Source organism: Cynocephalus volans, chromosome 1 (genome assembly GCF_027409185.1).
Source record: "Cynocephalus volans isolate mCynVol1 chromosome 1, mCynVol1.pri, whole genome shotgun sequence".
Lineage (NCBI taxonomy): Eukaryota > Metazoa > Chordata > Mammalia > Dermoptera > Cynocephalidae > Cynocephalus > Cynocephalus volans.
The window spans coordinates 239,096,885-239,118,929 of NC_084460.1; the positions used below are offsets into that span (position 1 = coordinate 239,096,885).

Genomic DNA, 22,045 nt, shown 5'->3' on the forward strand with positions numbered 1-22,045 from the left:
GTGAAAAGCTGAAAGCTTTTCCTCTAAGATCAGGAACAAGACAAGCGTGCCCACTCTCACCATTTCTATTCAGTATGGTACTGGAAGTCCTATCCAAAGCAATTAGGCAAGAAAAAGAAATACAAAGCATCTAAATCAGAAAGGAGGAAGTAAAACTGTCTCCGTTTGCAGATGACATGATCTTATATATAGAAAACTAATAGTATATTCAGTAAAGTTGAGAGATACAAAATCAACATACAAAAATCAGTTGCATTTCTATACACTAACAAACTAGCCTCAAAGAAATTTTTTAAAAATCCCATTTAAAAAATCCCATTTACAATCAACCAAAAAACAAAAACAAAAACCACCTAAGAATAAACTTAGGCCAGCCCATGGCTCACGTGGGAGAGTGTGGTGCTGGTAACACCAAGGCCTCAGGTTCAGATCCCTATACAGGGATGGCTGGTTAGCTCACTTGGGAGAGCATGGTGCTGACAACACCAAGTCAAGGGTTAGGATCCCCTTACTGGTCATCTTTTAAAAATAAAAGAATAGGGGCCAAGCCCGTGGCGCACTCGGGAGAGTGCGGCGCTGGGAGCGCCGCAACGCTCCCGCCGCGGGTTCGGATCCTATATAGGAATGGCCGGTGCACTCACTGGCTGAGTGCCGGTCACGAAAAAAAGACAAAAAAAAATAATAATAATAAAAATAAAAAATAAAAATAAAATAAAAATAAAAATAAAAGAATAAACTTAACCAAGGAGGTACTACCCAAAGGCATCTACAGATTCGATGCAATCTCTATCAAAATTCCAATGTCATTCTCCACAGAAACAGAAAAAACAATCTTAAACTTTATGTGTAACCACAAAATACTCCAAAGAGCCAAAGCTAGATTCTCCAAATGTTCCCCGAAGAGAACAAAGCTGAAGGCATCACACTACCTGATTTCAAAAAATACTACAAATCTATAATAATCAAAACATATGCTACATCTAAAAACAGATACATAGACCAATGGAACAGAAGAGAGAGCCCAGAAATAAATACACATATTTAGGGTCAATTGATCTTTGGCAAAAGTGCCAAGAATGCACAATGGAGAAAGGACAGTCTCTTTAATAAATGGTGTTGGGAAACATGGATATCTAAATGCACAGGAATGGAATTGGACCCTTATCTCACATCACATACAAAAATCAACTCAAAACATATTAAAGACTTAAACAAAAAAACCTGAAACTGTAAAAATACTAGAAGAACACAAAGGGGAAAAAGCTTCTTAACATGTTGTGGGCAATGAATTTTTGGATATAACACAAATGCACAGGCAACAAAAGCAAAAACAGACAAATGAGATTGCATCAGACAGAAAAGCTTCTACACAGCAAAAGAAACCATCAACACAGTGAGGAGACAACTTATAAAATGGGAGAAAATACGTATAAGCCATATATCTGATAAAGAATTAATATATAAAACATATAAGGAACTCAAACAACTCAATAGCAAGAAAACAAAATAACCTGATTAAAAATGGGCAAAGAACCTGAATAGACCTTTCTCAAAAGGCAACAAATATTTGGCCAACAGGTATAGAGAAACAAAATTAAAAACACAATGAGATATCACCTCAAACCTATCAGCATGTCTATGTTGGCAAGGACATGGAGAAACTGAAACCTACATGCATTGCTGGTGGAAATGTAAAATGGTGCAGATATTTTGGAAAACAGTTTCGCAGTTCCTCAAAACGGTAAACACAAAGTTACCACAAAGAATCAGTAATTCCACTCCTACCTATACACCTAAGAGAACTGTGATTATTAGCTGTAGGTGTTAACTTGACCAGATTATGGAATACCTAGAAACCTGGTAAAGCATCATTTTGGAGTAAGTCTTTAAAGATATTTCCAGAGGATATTAGCATGTGAACCTGAGAAGGCTGGGTGGGAAAGATCTGTCCTCAATATGGGCAGGAACAATGCAACCTGTTGGGGACCCTGAAAGAACAAAAATATAGGAAAAAGAAATCGCTATCAGCTGCAGCTGGGATATACTCTTCTCTCCTGTCCCTATTTTCCTCTATAGATAAATCAAATCCTAATGATTATTCTGTACTCTTAGATGATTTATTTACCTTTCTCCCCTGTCCCTCTTCTCCCAGAGCACCATCACTATCAGAAATTTGATCCTTGGATTGCTTTTACTTCCACATCACAAACTCCTAATGTTACTATTATTAAAATTTGTCTACCCAATAATCTGCATTTCAAAGGCACATTCTCACAGTGAATTTAAATAAAATTATAGGAGTCAGTGCTCACCAATATCTTTCTGTAGTTTCACCTAGATTTATTTACTTTCTCTTTTGTAATTAATAACTAATCTATGGGAGAAAACATTAAGACTCTGTAAATATACTGTTCTCTAAAACACTTTTCTAAATGGTTATAACATCCATTGATGATCCTTGCTATAATCAGTAATTACACAGGGGATATTAAATGGTGATTTTTCTGATTCTACATTAGCTAGCATCCTTTTAAGAGACTACCACATGACAACAAGCATATCTAGCACCCAAACCTTGGTTCCTAAGCACCATTCTCCATTAAAATGAAGCAGGAATCCTTGATGAAATGTCTCCTCGCATTCATTGCAGAAAAAGTACAGGGTGAACCAGAAACATTTTGTTTTGTCCAAATATAAAGACTGATAAATGATCTCAAAAATGACAATTTGAAGGAGTTTCAATTGGCCAAATTTGGGACAATCTGAATATCAGAGAATAATGACACTAACGGATTACAGCAGTTGAATAAAAAAGGAGCCATGAGACCACAGCAAACTAAAGAGAGAAAGTAGGGATGTGTATGTGTGTGTGTGTGTGTATATAAGAATGCAAATTTTGGAAAAACTGTTTATATCTCTTAAATCTAGATAAAGAGTATGCAAGTATTCCTTGTATCATATTTTCAACTTTTAATTTTTTTCACAGTTAAAACTTATAAACATTTTTCACAGTAAAATGTTTAAATTTTTTTACAGTAAAAACTTACGAGCATTTTGTTAAAAAGAGAAAAACCCACAGGAATGCACGGTTTGAGAAAAGAGGAATAAATATGAGTATAGAATATCATCATTAAGACTAAAAATAGAATACGATACTTTAAATAGCAGGAAAAAATTTCAGTTGTCCAATGAAAATAGGCTATAGATGGCAGAAACAAGTTAGAATACAATTATAATAAATGTAATGAACAAAACTCACCATTTAAGAGACAAAACGCTCATATTCCATCACAAAACACATATGTTATCTACGAGAAACACACTTAAAACACAGTATTTAAAAAACATATACTAAGACAAATATGAACCAAAACAAAGCTGAAGGTAATAATAAACATTATATAATAATAAAAGGAAAAACAGACAGGAAGATAAATGTATATAAAAATATAGCCTAGTAAGATATCAAGCAAAAATTGATAAACAGCAAGCAGAAATACATAAACCAACAATCACAGTCAAAGATTTTAATACATCTCTCTCAGAAAAAGATCAAGTTGAAAATACAAGGCAATATTTAAGATACAAACAAGTACAATTAAGACCTATTAGATACAGAAATAGAGAGAAGAAACGATTACCATAGGCTGGGAAGGGTGGAGGTAAGGTGGGGGGTTGGGGAAAAGATGGATTACATTGTATAAAGTTACAAGTAGATAGGAGGGATAAGTTCTAGTGTTCTAGGCTGACTATAGCTAATAATATTGTATTGTATATTCTTAAATGGCTAAAAAAGAGGATTTTTTTCTGTAATCACCACAAAGAAAAGACTAATGTTCAGGTGATAGATATGTTATTTACCCCAAGTGAATCACTGAACAATATATGCATGTATTGAAACAACACACCATACCCCACAAATACGTGCAATTAAAAATAAATTTTTCAAAAAGAGCTATTAGATACAAAATGTTTATAAAATAGGGCACATTCAGGGATTGATGTCACATAAACTACATTTTCCAACTTTAACATAATAAATTAGAAAACCATAACAGAAGGATGGCTCAGAATATCCCACATTAATAACCCTTATTTAAAAAGAAAATAAAGGTAATTACGAAATACATAAATCTGAATAACAAAAATAACACCTACTAAAATTTGTGGAACACAGCAAAAGCAGTGCTTAGAGGGGCAGCATTAATCAGGAAACAAGAAAAGGATAAAATAAATGAGCCGATACTACTTCCCAACCACTAGAATGGCAAAAATTTTTAAAAATCACAAGACCAAATGTTGGAGAGGATGTGAAACAACTAAAATTCTTATACACTGCTGGCTGAAGTAGAAAATGGTAGAAACACTTCGTAAATCTGGCAGTTTCTAATCAAGTTAAAAACGCATCTATCCTACTTGTAAGTATTTTCCCAAAAGAAAACGTAAGTACACCAAATATTTGTAAAAAAATGTTTATAGCAACCTATTATAACAGACGAATAGGTTATAACCTATTATAACAGACAAAACCAAAAACATCCAAATATCACTCTACAATGGGTAACATATTACAGTATATCTATACAATGGAATACCATTAGCAACAAAAAGAATGAACTACTAAAACATCAACAACATGGATATCAAAAGTATTACGTCAAATGAAAGAAGCCAGATAAAAAAGAGTACACTGCATGATTCTATTTACAAGGAATCCAAACACTGGCAAAATTAATCTGTATTGATAGAAATCAGATACAGGTTGTGGGAAGGGGCTTGACAAGTGGGAAGTGACTGAAAAGGAGTAGTAAACTTTGTAAGGACAGAAATGCTCTATATTTTGTTTTGTGTGGTATTTACACCTTGTAAACAATTTTCAAATCTAAGAGAAGGGAACACAAATATTTATAGTAGCTTTATTCCTAATTATCAAAACACTGGAAACAACCCAAATGTTCCTCATCCAGGAAATGGATTAAAAAGAGGTATGGTGTATTCATACGATGGAATACTCTTTAGCAATGAAACAGATTGCTAAAGAAAACTACTGATAACAGCCAACAACAAGGATGAATTTCAAATAAATGCATCATGCTGAGTTAGAAGAAGCTAGACCCAAAAGATTACATATTACAATACGTATTCCATTTATTTGATATTCTTGCAAAGCTAAACTAGAAGAACAAAAAACAGATCAGTGGTTGCCAGGGCAAACTAGAAAGGATGACTACAAAGGGTCATGAGGGATTACTTTGGTGTAACAGAACCATTTTATATCTTAATTGTGGTGGTAGTTATACAACTGTATGTATTTGTCAAAACTTACAGCAGAACTATATAATGAATGGGTGGATTTTACTACGGAAATTATATCTTAATAAAAATTATGCAGGAAAAAAATCCTGTAACTGAACACATAAGAGCTAAACATTTTATTGTATGTTAATCATGCATCTATATAAATAAAATAACTAGAATTCAACTCAATAGCTGGAAGAAGAGCCACAGAAACAAATCCAAAACAAAAAGTAAATTACAAACACAGAAACCAATGGGAAAAAGAGAGGGGATAAAAAACAGTGAAACAGATTAAAACAAAAACTGTTTCTTTGAAATATTCATTAGCTCAAACAGAGCTCTAGCTAGAATGAACAGAAAAGGTAAATATGAAGAAAGAAATAACAAGGGAGGTTTCAAAAAGTATTATAACTATGTACTAACAAATTTGAAAAGCTGAAATGAAATAGACTAGTAAACTAAATAAATATTAAAGAAATTTAAATGGTAGTAAAAGACCTCCACTCTCAACAAACCCCAGGCTGAGATAGTGAATGTCTACTTATATTTCCACGAAAATTTCCTGTCATATATAGGATGTCTAAAAAAACTGAAAATAGTAAAAGCGGCCTAATTCATTTTATGGGACTAATGTGATAGTGATTTATAAAACAGATAAGGTAGGGTAATGAAAATGTTCTGTATATTGAGAAGGATTTAGAGTTCATGAGTGTATATATTTGTCAAAACTCACTAAACTACCCTTCTCCTAGTCTGTACATCTATTTCTCTTAAAAAATATATGAAAAAATCCTAAATAAAATAATCATGTATTAAACCAATATATTTTTAAAAGTAGTACATCATAATCAAATAGAGTTTATCAGAGAAATGCAAACAAGGTTTAACATTTTCTTAAAAAAATCTGTTTAATTACCACATTAATAATTCAGAGGAGAAAAATCTTAACCACCAACAAAAAGACTTTCAAAAATTAAAAACCATCTATGATTTTTAAAACAAACAAAACAGCTGATAACACCAAGGTCCAGGGTTAAGGCTCTGTACTGGCCAGCAGCCAAAAAAAACCCAAAAAACAAAAAAACCTTCTTAAATAACCAAGAATAGAAAGGCTCTTCTTTGACTTGGCCATAGTTCTATACCCAAAACCTACAGTAATCATAACACTTAACAGAGAAACTTACAGGACAAGAACAAGACATAGTACTGAAGGTTAAAACTAACATAAGGAAAATAATATAAACATATGAGTTATAAGAGAGAAAATAGTCATTTTTGGAAGAGAATTATTTCCCTTAGAGAAATGTACAGAATCAACAAACTATTACAACAAATAAAAAAGATCATCAGCAAGACTGCTAAAATACAAGCCAAACTATAAAAACCAGAAACATCCTAGGCCAGCAATATAGGAAACATAATAAAAAAATGTATTAATCACAAAAACTTTGAAGTATCTAAGAGCAAACCAAAAATTCAAAAGAACTCTACAGAGAGAGAACTGAATACATGAGACATTTCTGGTACTTAAATGGGGCAATCTAATCTTATAAAGATGCCAGTATTCCCCAAATTAATCTATAAATGCAATGCTTTCAGAATAAAAACTACATTTGAATCTTTTAAGGAAAAAGATACAAATAAGCTATTATAAAAGAAGAATTCCCCAATGCTAACAAGCACATGAAGAGATGTTCAAATTTTATATGAGGGAATAATCCATAAATAACTAAGTCGACCTTAAAAAAGAATAAAGAAGGGATTTGTCCTACCATATAAAAAGACATATCAAAACACAAGAGGTTTGTTTTTTTTTTTTTTTTAAATATGATACTGATACAAGAACAAAGCCCACTGGAACATAAGATAAATTTCAGAGACAGACTCATATATATAATGGCAATCATATACATGGGTACCTCAAAAAGGATTGTGAAAAAATAGAATTAAAATACAAATCTTTCCATGAGCTTTTTGAACACTCCGTGTATATTTATCATATATAAATCATATATAGATAAAGGTGGCATCACAAATCAGTGAAAAAACATGAATGATTTAAGAAGCACTGTGGAGAACACTGGTTCACTAGAGGAGAAAAAGAAAACTGGATCTCTACCAATACTACATAAAGAGGGACCTCAGATGGATTAAAGAGCAAATATGACAGTAAAACTATAAAATTAATAAAAGGAACAGAATATTTTTGTGGCCCGAGGGTGTGGAAGAAGTATTTAACTCATAGGATACTATCAGGGTTCACAGGACCCAATTTTAGTTTTTGAGCTTCTTTTTTGAGGCTGTTCTATTTGTAAAGATTAATATTTCAGGACTTCTTTCTTAGCAATCATCCAAAGAACAAAAATAAAATGTATTTTTTAATAGAGTAAGCCTTATTCTGTCTCACAATTACCAAATGTCAACTGGACCCTTTCATAAATCTAAAATACACTATGGGATCTTACTCATACTCTTTTTCCTGTATTTTGAAATATTCTGTTATTACATCATATCAGGTTTTACTTCATTATTTATCACTGTTCATCAATTATTCACAACTATGATAAAAAATAAAAGGAAAAAAGCCTAAAATAAGAAGAAAATGGAGGAATGATGGTATGTGATAGGCAGAATAATGGTCCCCCAATGATATCCACACCCTAATCCCTAGAACTTGTGAATATGTTGCCTTACATGGCAAAAGGGACTTTGTAGAAGTGAGTAAGGGCAAGGACTTTGAGATGGGGACAGTATCCCAGGTTATCCAGGTGAGCCTAATTTAATCACATGAGTATTTAAAAGTAGAGAACCAACCTTTCTAGACTGTTGCCAAAGACACATATGACTTTAGAAGAATGCCAGGAAGATGTGAAGTTGCTGTCTTTGAAAATGGAGGAGTATGGACACCAGCCAAAGAATGTAGCAGCTTCTAGAAGCTAGAAAAGGCAAGGAAATAGATTCTCCCCAACAGCCTCCAAAAAGGAACGCAGCCTTGCAGATTCCTTGGTTTTAGCCCAATGAGACCAGTGTCAGACTTCTGATCTACAAAACTACAAGATAATAAATTTGTGTTTTTTTTAAACATCTAAGTTTGCAGTAATTTGTTATGGTAGCAATAGAAAAACAATACGGATTTAATGAACTAAAAGGATGATGTAACAGTGAAATAAATCATCATCTTTCAGTTTTTTTCTTGCCTTACATCATCTTTCAAGTACTGCATCATCTTTCACCTTGCATTATCTTTCAAGACTGTATAGAAGACTAGAGATACCATCTTTGTAGTCTGATTTTAGCTTTTACTGACTCTACCTGAGAATTCAGAATTTTTCATTTTCTGCCCACAACGGCCAAGAAAATGAGAGGAAGACGCCTTAGACAAATCAGAAAACAGAGAGATACACAGCAGCATGTTTAGACTCTTACATTGATATCACAAAGAAATGATTAAGTTTTACAATGATGAGTAGGCTAATTACCCTGAATAGATCAACACACACTGTATACATGTATTGAAATATAACTCTGAACCCCATAAATATGTACAAGCGAAGTTTCAATACAAAATTTAAATGAATAAATAAAGGCAGTGACGGCAACTAACATTTAAAAAACAAAAACAAAAAACTGATGATAGTGACACTGACTGCATAAGTGAAATCTTAGAGTCATTATATGACATTATCCTGGATGAATTTTCTCAAACTCAAAAATCAATGAATTAAAAATGTATTTCTAAGGGAAAAAGGAAACATGGTATTCTCATCAGTCATTCAACTGAAGGACTTGATCATATAATATTCTGCAACAAGAACTGAACCTGAACCATCTCATTATGCTCAAAGGACATATCAAAGTATTCTTTCATCTTTTATGATGTTTGTGTACCAAAATTTACTTGATACAAAAAGGTACACTATGTAATTCTAATCAAAATTTCTAATAAAGTTGTTTTTCATAACTTTTATTCCTATTTCTATAAATTATTAGTAAAATAACTTACAAATATATAGCATCTATTTGACCCAGTGATGATTATTTTCCTTAGTATACCAAGAGGTAGTCAAAACTTCAGAAACACAGACCATAAGGCAAAAAATTGGTAAGTTTGATGACAAACTTACAATCCAAAGTACAGTGGACTCATACAACTTCTATACAATGATGGATACTAAGCAAAGTTAATATACATATGACAAAATGGGAGAAGTTACTTGTAATGTATAAAATCAACAAGGAATTAATATGTAGAATATACAAGAAACATGGGGAAATCATTCAAAAAGTAATCCTAATAGAAAAACAAAGAATTAGCATAATTTATAAGAGACTTCCAAAAAGCTAACAAGCATGTGAAGAAATGCTCAAAATAATTGATGGTACAAGCAAAACAGTGAGATATCATTGTATACTTATTAGACTGCTGAAAATGAAAAATGTGGAAGATGCCAAGTGCTTCTGGGACGTGGAGATACAGAAACACTTGTGCAGTCTACTGAAAGTACAGATTAGTACAGTCATTCCGAAAAGCACTCTTGCACTATTTATTCAATTTAAGTCTATACATATCCTACGGACCTAACAATTCTGTTCTTGGGAATATATCCCAAACAAGTGCTCACAAAGGTCCACAAGAGAACAAGTACAAGAATGCTCATTGCAGTCTGAGGTACTGGGGAGTTGAAGACAACCTTTATCTATCGCTGGAAGACCTAAAAGATTCACTATTAAGTTTTATGCTGTAGTCAGAAGTAACGGATTAGATGTACAGTCAGGAACATGGGTGATAAGAACCAGAAGGATAAAAAATTATGTAATGGGAGAAAGGCAGTACAATCCACCAAACTCCTTTTCCCGTGAAACATAGTATAACATAATGCCCTTGAAATACATTACGCCATTAGAAACCACTGATTTTTTTCTACATATCATAAAAGTTATAAGTAATAATTTTCTAAGCACATACAAAGAGATCCTTTATGAAATATATTTTAGACCATTTTATACAAGAAAGACTGTCAAAGATTAAAATTTTACTCACTTTAGCACCAACACTGCAACTGCCAGTGCTCCCAGTGCTCCCACTTGCAACTCCAGTAAATCTAGCTTCCAATAACTCTTGCCTTCTTGGATCCAGACTATGAAGCTCATCCATTGCACCTGTTAAGGAAAAAATTATATACATGTATTATATATGTATATAGTTAGTTGAGATGTCAATAAAAATTTATGAATGAATGCTACAAACATGAAATTAAGAGACTTTATTTTTATTATGTCCACACTCATTTATCAAAACATCCTATAATGGGTTTCCAATTCTTTTGACTGCAACCCTCAGTCAGAAATATATTTTCCGAGGTTTCAAGATGGCGGCGGCTGCGGCGGCTGGCGCGGAGTAGCTGAGGTGGAAAAGGTGGCCACTGGGCCTCAGGCAGCCGGGAAACTTGTGGACCTTCCTCTGGCCATCTCTTAAGGGAGGACTGCTGCTGCTGGCCGGTCGTGGGGGCTCAACGCCACTTTGCCCCCGGCAGGAGAGGCTGCCTCATTTACAGGCAACAGCTTTGAAGTGTGGAGCAGGAAAAGAACTGATTCTTAGCTGCAAAAGTGAGTCTTGAAACAGGGAACACGGTGCCAGGGCTGCTGTGGATGCAGCCAGGATCCCGGAGACCGGGGCCGCGCTGAAGAAGGCGGCCAGCTGCCCTATTCAGGATTCGAGGTTTCAGGCCGGCATTAAAGAAGATTCCTGGGAGCGCCCGAGCGGCGCCGCGACTGAACAGCCCGAGGCGGCAGCGCCGAGAACACGGAAGGCAACAAACCAGAGACAGAGCGAGCGCCCGACCTGGCACAGCACTGTGAGTGATCCCTGGCACAGCTCTGTTCGGGGGGGTGGATGCCCACGCGGCTTCCGCCTGCACCACCAGGCCACTCATTGCCCCGGTGCTGCCTCCATTTTCCCAGGTGCGGGCAGCTCCGCCCTGCTCGGCCATCACTGAGCCCATTTGCTTGGCCTGGCGCGGGGCTTTCCGGACCCTGCGGGCCGACCTCCTCTCCCACTCCCTCCGCGGTTCTCTGGCAGGGCTGTGGGTGTGGGGCGTCCCGACCAGTTTTGGGAGGGCTAGGAAGTACGGGCGGGCCGACTGTCACTCCACCACACCCTGGACTCCGCCCCGGTAAACTTCCTGTTACTGGGAGGCAGATACCATCTCTGCGACCACCAGTTTGGAAAAAAGCCTAACGAATTTCTGGTTGGGAATAGTGTGGTAGGAGAGTTCCCAGGTCCGCTTGAACCTGCCGGAGAGCAGGCTGAAGGCGGGCACTAGACTCGGTTTATACCGGGGGGATACAAAGGTGAACAAGACCCGAAAAAGATCTACACAGTGCTACAAAGGCACCCAGAGAGACCGGTCGTCTGTGCCTAGCAGAAACCTGGTAGACTTCCTGGGCGAGGCGGTGCTGAGCAGGGTCTTGAAGGCCCAGCTGATAGACGAGGGGTGCAGAACACACGCCCCAGCCCAGCACAGTGTGCACAGAGGGGGGAGACGTGCGGCCAGGGAGGCGGAGACTCGACAGGAACCACACACCCGGTGGGGTCGCCACTGCACGATCTAACAGCCTGGGCCAGAGCACACGGAACGGGGAGAAGTCCTGTACAGAAAGTGAAAGCTCAACAGAGATCACACACCCTGTGGTACGTGATCCACCAGCCCAGCAGAGTACAAGCTGACCAGAAAGGTGGCTCCCCGGAGAAGCCCAAGACCCGAGGCAACCACACACACAAGACACTAGAGGCAAACTGAGCAGTCACGGCGGGAGCCATACCAAATTGGCAACCACAGCAACATCCTAGTTAGTCATTAGTCTTAAACCGGTGGACTGTGAAACCCCCTGCCACAATGAATAAACACCAAAAAAAAGACACCAGAAATACAAAAAATCAAGAAAGTACACCACCAAAAGTTAATAAATCTCATACTCTAGATCCTATAGAACAAGAAGCCCTTGAAATAACTGACAAGGAATTTCGAGTGATAATTCTAAGGAAACTGAATGAGATACAAGAAAACTCAGCTAGACATCATGATGAAATGAGGAAAAGTATACAGGATCTGAAAGAGGAAATATACAAGGAAATCAATTTCCTGAAAAAAAATGTAGCAGAACTTGCTGAACTGAAGAAATTATTCAGCGAAATAAAAAACACAACGGAGAGTTTAACCAGCAGGCTTGTCGAAGTTGAAGAGAGAACCTCTGAACTTGAAGATGGGCTGTTTGAAATAACACAAGCAGACAAAAAGAAAGAGAAAAGAATCAAGGACATGGAAGAAAATCTGAGAGAGATATCAGACAACCTCAAGCGCTCAAATATCCGAGTCATGGGTATTCCAGAAGGGGAGGAAAATGGAGATTCCATTGAAAACATATTCAACAAAATAGTGGCAGAAAACTTCCCAGGTATAGGAAAAATCACTGATCTTCAGATCCAGGAAGCTCAACGATCTCCAAACGTATTCAACCCAAAAAGGCCTTCTCCAAGACATGTCATAGTCAAATTGGCAAAACTCAGAGACAAAGAGAGAATCTTAAAAGCTGCAAGAGAGAAGCGTCAAATCACCTATAAGGGAGCCCCAATCAGGTTAACATCAGACTTTTCATCACAAACCCTAAAAGCTAGAAAGGTATGGGATGATATTTTCAAAATACTAAAAGACAAAGATTGCCAGCCAAGAATACTCTACCCTGCAAGGCTATCCTTCCGAAATGAGGGGCAAATAGTATATTTCTCAGACAAACAAAAACTGCGGGAGTTCACTACCACAAGACCACCCTTACAAGAAATCCTGAAGGGAGTACTGGGTTTGGTTCCTGAAAAATAACTACCACTGCCATAAAAACCCAAGAAAAATCAAAACCCGCTAGTACAATAAAAATGGCATTCATGAAGAGAAAACAAGCTAACAAAAACACTATCTACAACCTAAGGAACCAACAAACAAAGAAACCAAACAGTAAATCAGAAAGCAAGGAACAAAAGACACCTAAGACAACCAAACAACCAATAAAATGCTAGGAATAAATCAACACCTTTCAATAACAACTCTTAATGTTAAAGGCTTAAATTCCCCAATTAAAAGACACAGACTGGCTGACTGGATCAAAAAGCAGGACCCAACTATATGCTGCCTACAAGAGACCCACCTCACCCATAAAGATTCACACAGACTAAGAGTGAAAGGATGGAAAAAGATTTACCATGCAAACAGAAAAGAAAAACGAGCTGGAGTGGCTATTCTTATATCTGACAAAATAGACTTTAAACTAAAAACCATAAAAAGAGACAATGAGGGACACTACTTAATGATAAAAGGACTGATCCATCAAGAAGACATAACAATCATAAATATGTACGCACCCAATGTTGGAGCAGCCAGATTTATAAAACAAACTCTATTAGACCTAAAGAAGGAAATAGACACTAATACCATAATAGCAGGGGACCTGAACACTCCACTGTCAATATTAGACAGATCATCTAGGCAAAGAATCAGTAGAGAAACACAAGATCTAAACAAGACTCTAGACCAATTGGAATTGGCAGATATCTACAGAACATTCCACCCAACAACCTCAGAATATTCATTCTTCTCATCAGCACATGGATCATTCTCCAGGATAGATCACATATTAGGTCACAAATCAAGTCTCAATAAATTCAAAAAAATTGCAATTATCCCATGTATCTTCTCAGACCACAATGGATTAAAACTAGAAATTAATAACAAACAAAACTCTGGAAACTATACAAACACATGGAAATTAAACAGCATTCTACTTAATGACATATGGGTCCAAGAAGAAATCAAGCAGGAAATCAAAAAGTTTATTGAAACTAATGAAAACAATGATACATCATACCAAAACCTGTGGGATACTGCAAAAGCAGTATTGAGGGGAAAATTTATTGCATTAAATGCTCACTTCAGAAGAATGGAAAGATGGCAAGTGAACAACCTAACACTTCACCTTAAAGAACTAGAAAAACAAGAACAATCCAATCCTAAAGTTAGCAGACGGAAAGAAATCATTAAGATCAGAGCAGAACTGAATGAAATTGAAAACCAAAAAACAATTCAAAAGATCAACGAATCAAAAAGTTGGTTTTTTGAAAAGATAAATAAAATTGACAAACCATTAGCTTGGCTAACAAAAAAAAGAAGAGAGAAGACTCAAATAACAAAAATTAGAAATGAAAAAGGCGATATTACAACTGATTCATCTGAAATACAAGGAATCATTCGAGACTACTATAAACAACTATACGCCAACAAATTTGAAAATCTGGAGGAAATGGATAAATTTCTGGACACACACAAGCTCCCAAAACTGAACCGTGAAGACGTAGAAAATTTGAACAGACCAATAACAATAAAGGAGATTGAAGCTGTTATCAGAAGGCTCCCAACAAAGAAAAGCCCAGGACCAGATGGATTCACAGCAGAATTTTACCAAACATTCAAAGAGGAATTGACACCGATTCTTTACAAACTAGTCCAAAAGATTGAAACGGACGCAAATCTCCCAAACTCATTCTATGAAGCAAACATCATCCTGATACCAAAACCAGGTAAAGATATAACCAAAAAAGAAAACTACAGGCCGATATCCTTGATGAATATAGATGCAAAAATCCTCACTAAAATACTAGCAAACAGAATACAGCAACACATACGAAAAATTATTCATCACGATCAAGTGGGATTCATCCCAGGGATGCAAGGTTGGTTCAACATACGCAAATCAATAAATGTGATACACCATATTAATAAACTCAAACACAAGGACCATATGATCATCTCTATAGACGCTGAAAAAGCATTTGATAAAGTTCAGCACTCATTCATGACAAAGACCCTCTATAAGTTAGGTATAGAGGGAAAGTATCTCAACATAATTAAAGCCATATATGCCAAACCCACTGCCAATATCATCCTGAATGGGGAAAAGCTGAAAGCTTTTCCTTTAAGAACAGGCACTAGACAAGGATGCCCACTCTCACCACTCCTATTCAACATAGTGTTGGAAGTACTAGCCAGAGCAATCAGAGAAGAGAAGGAAATAAAGGGCATCCAGATTGGAAAAGATGAAGTCAAACTGTCCCTGTTTGCAGATGACATGATCCTATATATCGAACAGCCTAAAACCTCTACAAAAAAACTGTTGGAATTGATAAATGATTACAGCACAGTAGCAGGATACAAAATCAACACACAAAAATCAGTAGCATTTCTTTTCTCCAATAGTGAACATGCAGAAGGAGAAATCAAGAAAGCCTGCCCATTTACAATAGCCACCAAAAAAATAAAATACTTAGGAATTGAGTTAACCAAGGAGGTGAAAAATCTCTATAATGAGAACTACAAACCACTGCTGAGAGAAATTAGAGAGGATACAAGAAGATGGAAAGATATTCCATGCTCTTGGATTGGAAGAATCAACATAGTGAAAATGTCCATACTACCCAAAGTGATATACAAATTCAATACAATCCCCATCAAAATTCCAAAGACATTTTTCTCAGAAATGGAAAAAACTATTCAGACATTTATATGGAACAATAAAAGACCACGAATAGCCAAAGCAATGCTCAGCAAAAAAAATAAAGCTGGAGGCATAACACTACCTGACTTTAAGCTATACTACAAAGCTATAATAACCAAAACAGTATGGTACTGGCATAAAAACAGACACACTGACCAATGGAATAGAATAGAGAATCCAGAAATCAACCCACACACTTACTGCCATCTGATCTTTGACAAAGGCACCAAGCCTATTCACTGGGGAAGGGACTGCCTCTTCAGCAAGTGGTGCTGGGAAAACTGGATATCAATATGCAGGAGAATGAAACTAGATCCATACCTCTCACCGTATACTAAAATCAACTCAAAATGGATTAAGGATTTAAATATACACCCTGAGACAATAAAACTTCTTAAAGAAAACATAGGGGAAACACTTCAGGAAATAGGACTGGGCACAGACTTCATGAATACGACCCCAAAAGCACGGGCAACCAAAGGAAAAATAAACAAATGGGATTATATCAAACTAAAAAGCTTCTGCACAGCAAAAGAAACAATTAAAAGAGTTAAAAGACAACCAACAGAGTGGGAGAAAATATTTGCAAAATATACATCTGACAAAGGATTAATATCCAGAATATATAAGGAACTCAAACAACTTTACAAGAAGAAAACAAGCAACCCAATTAAAAAATGGGCAAAAGAGCTAAGTAGGCATTTCTCTAAGGAAGATATCCAAATGGCCAACAGACATATGAAAAGATGCTCAACATCACTCAGCATCCGGGAAATGCAAATAAAAACCACATTGAGATACCATCTAACCCCAGTTAGGATGGCTAAAATCCAAAAGACTATGAACGATAAATGCTGGCGAGGCTGCGGAGAAAAAGGAACTCTCATACATTGTTGGTGGGACTGCAAAATGGTGCAGCCTCTATGGAAAATGGTATGGAGGTTCCTTAAACAATTGCAAATAGATCTACCATACGACCCAGCCATCCCACTGCTGGGAATATACCCAGAGGAATGGAAATCATCAAGTCGAAGGTATACCTGTTCCCCAATGTTCATCGCAGCACTCTTTACAATAGCCAAGAGTTGGAACCAGCCCAAATGCCCATCATCAGATGAGTGGATACGGAAAATGTGGTACATCTACACAATGGAATACTACTCAGCTATAAAAACGAATGAAATACTGCCATTTACAACAACATGGATGGACCTTGAGAGAATTATATTAAGTGAAACAAGTCAGGCACAGAAAGAGAAATACCACATGTTCTCACTTATTGGAGGGAGCTAAAAATTAATATAGAAATTCACACACACACACATACACACACACACACACAAACCGGGGGGGGGGGAAGAAGATATAACAACAACAATTATTTGAAGTTGATACAACAAGCAAACAGAAAGGACATTGTTGGGGGGGAGGGGGGAGGGAGAAGGGAGGGAGGTTTTGGTGATGGGGAGCATTAATCAGCTACAATGTATATCGACAAAATAAAATTTAAAAAAAAAAAAAAAAAAAAGAAATATATTTTCCATTAAATTCAGTACACAGATACATACGTACATACATATATTAAAAAGTGTCACAAAATACTTAACCTTACTGCACTGCAATGAGTCCTACACAATGTCTATTTTCTAGTATATTCTAGTCCATTTTTAAAAAGGAAAAAACCCCACTGGTTGTGAACCACTGAATTCATTTTATAAGTCATGAAGGGACCACAGGTCCATAGTTTGAAAAATATTGCTCTCCTAGTATAATGTCTATAATCAAGTTTATACAGATGACATTACCACTTAATTATTTTATGTATCTGACTAATTACATTTTAAACTGAGAAGGACTGTATTGTCACTGTCACATCACTAAAGATGTTTTTACTGCTGATAGTTTTAGTTTTAAATTTCCACTGGGTAGAGGAAACACACATATATATAGCAAACAAATCACTGAGGTAACATCAATTATTAAACAATCACCTGGAAAATTACAGGAAAAAATTTAGCACCTGCATTTAACTGTTACTAGCAGAAAAGCATGACAAATTCTAGCTAAAGTTTAAAGAAACTGTTAAAAAGTATTCTATGTCTGCTAATTCTTCACTAATGAGTTCCTAGAAATGACATAAATAAGCAGTTCTCAAAGAGAGCAGGGAGGGTATTATCAGAATCCAGAATGATTTGGGGAGCATTATCAAACTATACTAGCCCCTCTTCCATACACCCTTCCATTCTCTACTAAAGGTTAACAACTATTCGTATAGACCTTATTTTTAAAGTTCCTGTCTTACCTTTCACCCTCATCTGGATTGAGGATTGGATGGATAGTGGCCATCCTTCCAGGTTTATTTGCATCCCAGTACCTGAATATATCTTCCCCTGTCCACACTCCTCTTTCTTCCATCACAGAAAAGAAATAACTCCCTCTAAGAAGCTAAATCCAGCCAGTTACCTCAGTTGGTTAGAGCAGTGTAGTAACACCAACGTCAAGGGTTCAGATCCCCTTACCACCAGCCACCAAAAAGAAAAAATTAAATCCTTTAGCTCTTGCTTTTGATCCCATTCATTCTTTCTTTTCTTCTCTTTTTCTGAGTCTGCTTACGAGAGAATGATCCCACTCATTCTTGACATCCATAGGATCTTGCATTCACGTGTATGCCATCTCTCTAGCATCTTCGCCCTCCTGCCTCCTTCTGCCCACATTTATGTCTTTTTAAAAACCCTCCTTGCATTTCATGCTATTAATATTATCATTTAATTCTCTCCTCAAACTGGTTATTTATTACTACATAATCCTTAGTATCACCAATGCTTCCATTTTTTAATAATCCTGCCATTATACCAGAAACTGTATCTATTCCTTTGAGGGGAGGGCACAAAAACAAAACAAAAATACACAGTTCTAGTTTTCACAATTCAACCATACCTTTTCTGTTTCCCCCCATTCTCTCTCAGCTATTAATATTCCCCAAGGGTCAATCCATGACCTTCTGTTCTCCTGGCAGACTCCCTGTGGCTTCAAATTTATGATTCTTAAATCAAACACATATTATATGCCAAGTCTGCTAAGTCTTAAGTTTGGCACTGGCACTGGAGCTTATAATCTACTGAAGTTTTACTTCATTACAAAAAAAAAAAAAACTATCACTTCTTCCTTGCACAAGATTATTTTGAAAATATTACATCGCATTCTGAAAATAAGTACTGGCATAAAGACAGACACATAAATCAATGGGATAAAATACAGAGCCCAGAAAATAAACCCTCACTTGAAATGATTTTGACAAGAGCACCAAGACATTGCAATGGGGAAAGGACAGTCTTTTCAACAAATGGTGCTGGAAAAGCTGGATATCCACATGTAAAAAAAGAGTAAGTCAGAACCTCAGAATAGATCAAATAACTGAACGTAAGACCTAAAATTTTTTTAACTCATAGAAGAAAACACAGAGGGAAAGCTTCATGACATAAATTTGGCAAAAATTTCTTAGATATTACACCAAAAGCACAGGCAACAAAAGAAAAAATAGGTAAGTTGGACTTCATCAAAATTAGAAACTTTTTTAGCGGTTTCAAGATGGCGGTGGCTGTGGCGGTTGGCGCGGAGTAGCTGAGGTGGAAAAGGCGGCCACTGGGCCTCAGGCAGCCGGGAAACTTATGGACCTTCCTCTCACCATCTCTTAAGGGAGGACCACTGCTGGTAGCCAGTCGTGGGGGCTGACCGCCACTTTGCCCTCGGCAAGAGAGGCTGCCTCATTTACAGGCAACAGCTTTGAAGTATGGAGCAGGAAAAGAACTGTTTCTTAGCTGCGAAAGCGAGTCTCTAAACAGGGAACACGGCGCCAGGGCTGCTGTGGATGCAGACAGGATCCCGGAGCCTGGGGCCACGGTGAAGGCAGCCACCTGCTCTATTCATGATTCGAGGTTTCAGGCCGGCATAAAAGAAGATTCCTGGGAGCGCCCGAGCCGCGCCGCAGGACCGAGCAAGCAGCCCGAGGAGGCGGGAACCGAGAATGGGGAAGGCGACAAACCAGAGGCAGAGAGTGAGCGCCCGACCTGGCAAAGCCCTGTGACTGACCCCTGACCCAGCCCTGCTAAGGGGGCTGACGCCCACCCGGCTTCCGCCTGCATCACCGGGTCACTCACCGCCCCGGGGCTGCCTCCATTTTCCCAGGTGCTGGCAGCTCCGGCCCGGCTTGGCTCCTCACTGAGCCTTCCCACCTGCTTGCCCCGGCACGGGGCTTCTCGGGGCCTGCGGGCTGGCCTCCCCTCCCACTCCCTCCACGGTTCTCTGGTGGGGCTGGTGTCGTGGGGCGTCCCCGGCCAGTGTCGGGAGGGCAAGGAAGTACGGGTGGGGCCGACTGTCACTCCACCACACCCTGGACTCCGGCCCCCCGGTAAACTTCCTGTTACTGGGAGGCAGATACCATCTCTGCGGCCACCAGTTCGGAAAAACGCCTAACCAATTTCTGGTTGGGAATAGTGTGGTAGAAGAGTTCCCAAGTCTGCTTAAACCTGCCAGAGAGCTGTCTGCAGGCGGGCACGGGACTCGTCCGGGCCGGGGGGATACAAAGGTGAACCGTGTGCTGCGGGCTCCTCCCCAGAGGAGCTCACGCTCTGGTGTGAGAGATAAGACAACTACACAAATAACCACAATACCAGGAGGAAGGTGATAAGTCCCGAGAAAGATCTACACAGTGCTACAAAGGCACCAAGAGCGACCAGTCGTCTGTGCCTAGCAGAAATCTGGTAGACTTCCTGGGCGAGGCGGTGCTGAGCAGGGTCTTGAAGACCCAGCTGATAGACGAGGGTTGCAGAAGACACATCCCAGCCCAGCCCAGTGTGCACAGAGTGGGGTGATGTGCAGCCAGGGAGGCAGAGACTCGACAGAAACAATACACCCTGTGGGGTCGCCACTGCACGATCCAACAGCCCGGGCCAGAGCACACGGAACAGGGAGAAGTCCTGCACGGGAGGTGAAAGCTCAACAGAGATCACACACCCTGTGGTACGTGATCCACCAGCCCAGCAGAGTCCAAGCTGACCAGAAAGGTGGCTCCCGGGAGAGGCCCAAGACCCGAGGCAACCATACACATAAGGCACTAAAGGCCAACTGAGCAGTCACGGAGGGAGCCATACCAAATTGGCAACCACAGCAACATCTTAGTTAGTCAATAGTCTCAAACTGGTGGACTGTGAAACCCCCTGCCACAATGAATAAACATCAAAAAAAAGATACCAGAAATACAAAAAATCAAGAAAGTACACCACCAAAAGTTAATAAATCTCAAACTCTAGATCCTATAGAACAAGAAGCCCTTCAAATGACTGACAAGGAATTTTGAGTGATAATTCTAAGGAAACTGAATGAGATACAAGAAAACTCAGCTAGACATCATGATGAAATGAGGAAAAGTATACAGGACCTGAAAGAGGAAATGTACAAGAAAATCAATGTCCTGAAAAAAAATGTAGCAGAACTTGCTGAACTGAAGAAGTTATTCAGCGAAATAAAAACACAACGGAGAGTTTAACCAGCAGGCTTGTCGAAGTTGAAGAGAGAACCTCTGAACTTGAAGATGGGCTGTTTGAAATAACACAAGCAGACAAAAAGAAAGAAAAAAGAATCAAAGACATTGAAGAAAATCTAAGAGAGATATCAGACAACCTTAAGTGCTCAAATATCCGAGTCATGGGTATTCCAGAAGGGGAGGAAAATGGAGATTCCATTGAAAACATATTCAACAAAATAGTGGCAGAAAACTTCACAGGTATAGGAAAAATCACAGATCTTCAGATCCGGGAAGCTCAACGATCTCCAAACGTATTCAACTCAAAAAGGCGTTCTCCAAGACATGTTATAGTCAAATTGGCAAAACTCAGAGACAAAGAGAGAATCTTAAAAGCTGCAAGAGAGAAGTGTCAAATCACCTATAAGGGAGCCCCAATCAGGCTAACATCAGACTGTTCATCACAAACCCTAAAAGCCAGAAAGGAATGGGATGATATATTCAAAATACTAAAAGACAAAGATTGCCAGCCAAGAATACTCTACCCTGCAAGGCTATCCTTCCGAAATGAAGGGCAAATAGTATATTTCTCAGACAAACAAAAACTGCGGGAGTTCACTACCACAC

The 22,045-nt window shown here is 38.1% G+C and overlaps 1 protein-coding gene across 1 annotated transcript in view; it reads right to left on the bottom strand.

The window, feature by feature from the left end:
- TLK1 (tousled like kinase 1) overlaps positions 1–22,045 on the bottom strand; it is a 130,214-nt gene that overhangs the window by 88,015 nt on the left and 20,154 nt on the right. The window contains exon 2 of the mRNA XM_063089928.1: positions 10,340–10,458. Coding sequence (XP_062945998.1) covers positions 10,340–10,458 — 119 coding nt within the window. The remainder of the gene's footprint in view (positions 1–10,339; positions 10,459–22,045) is intronic.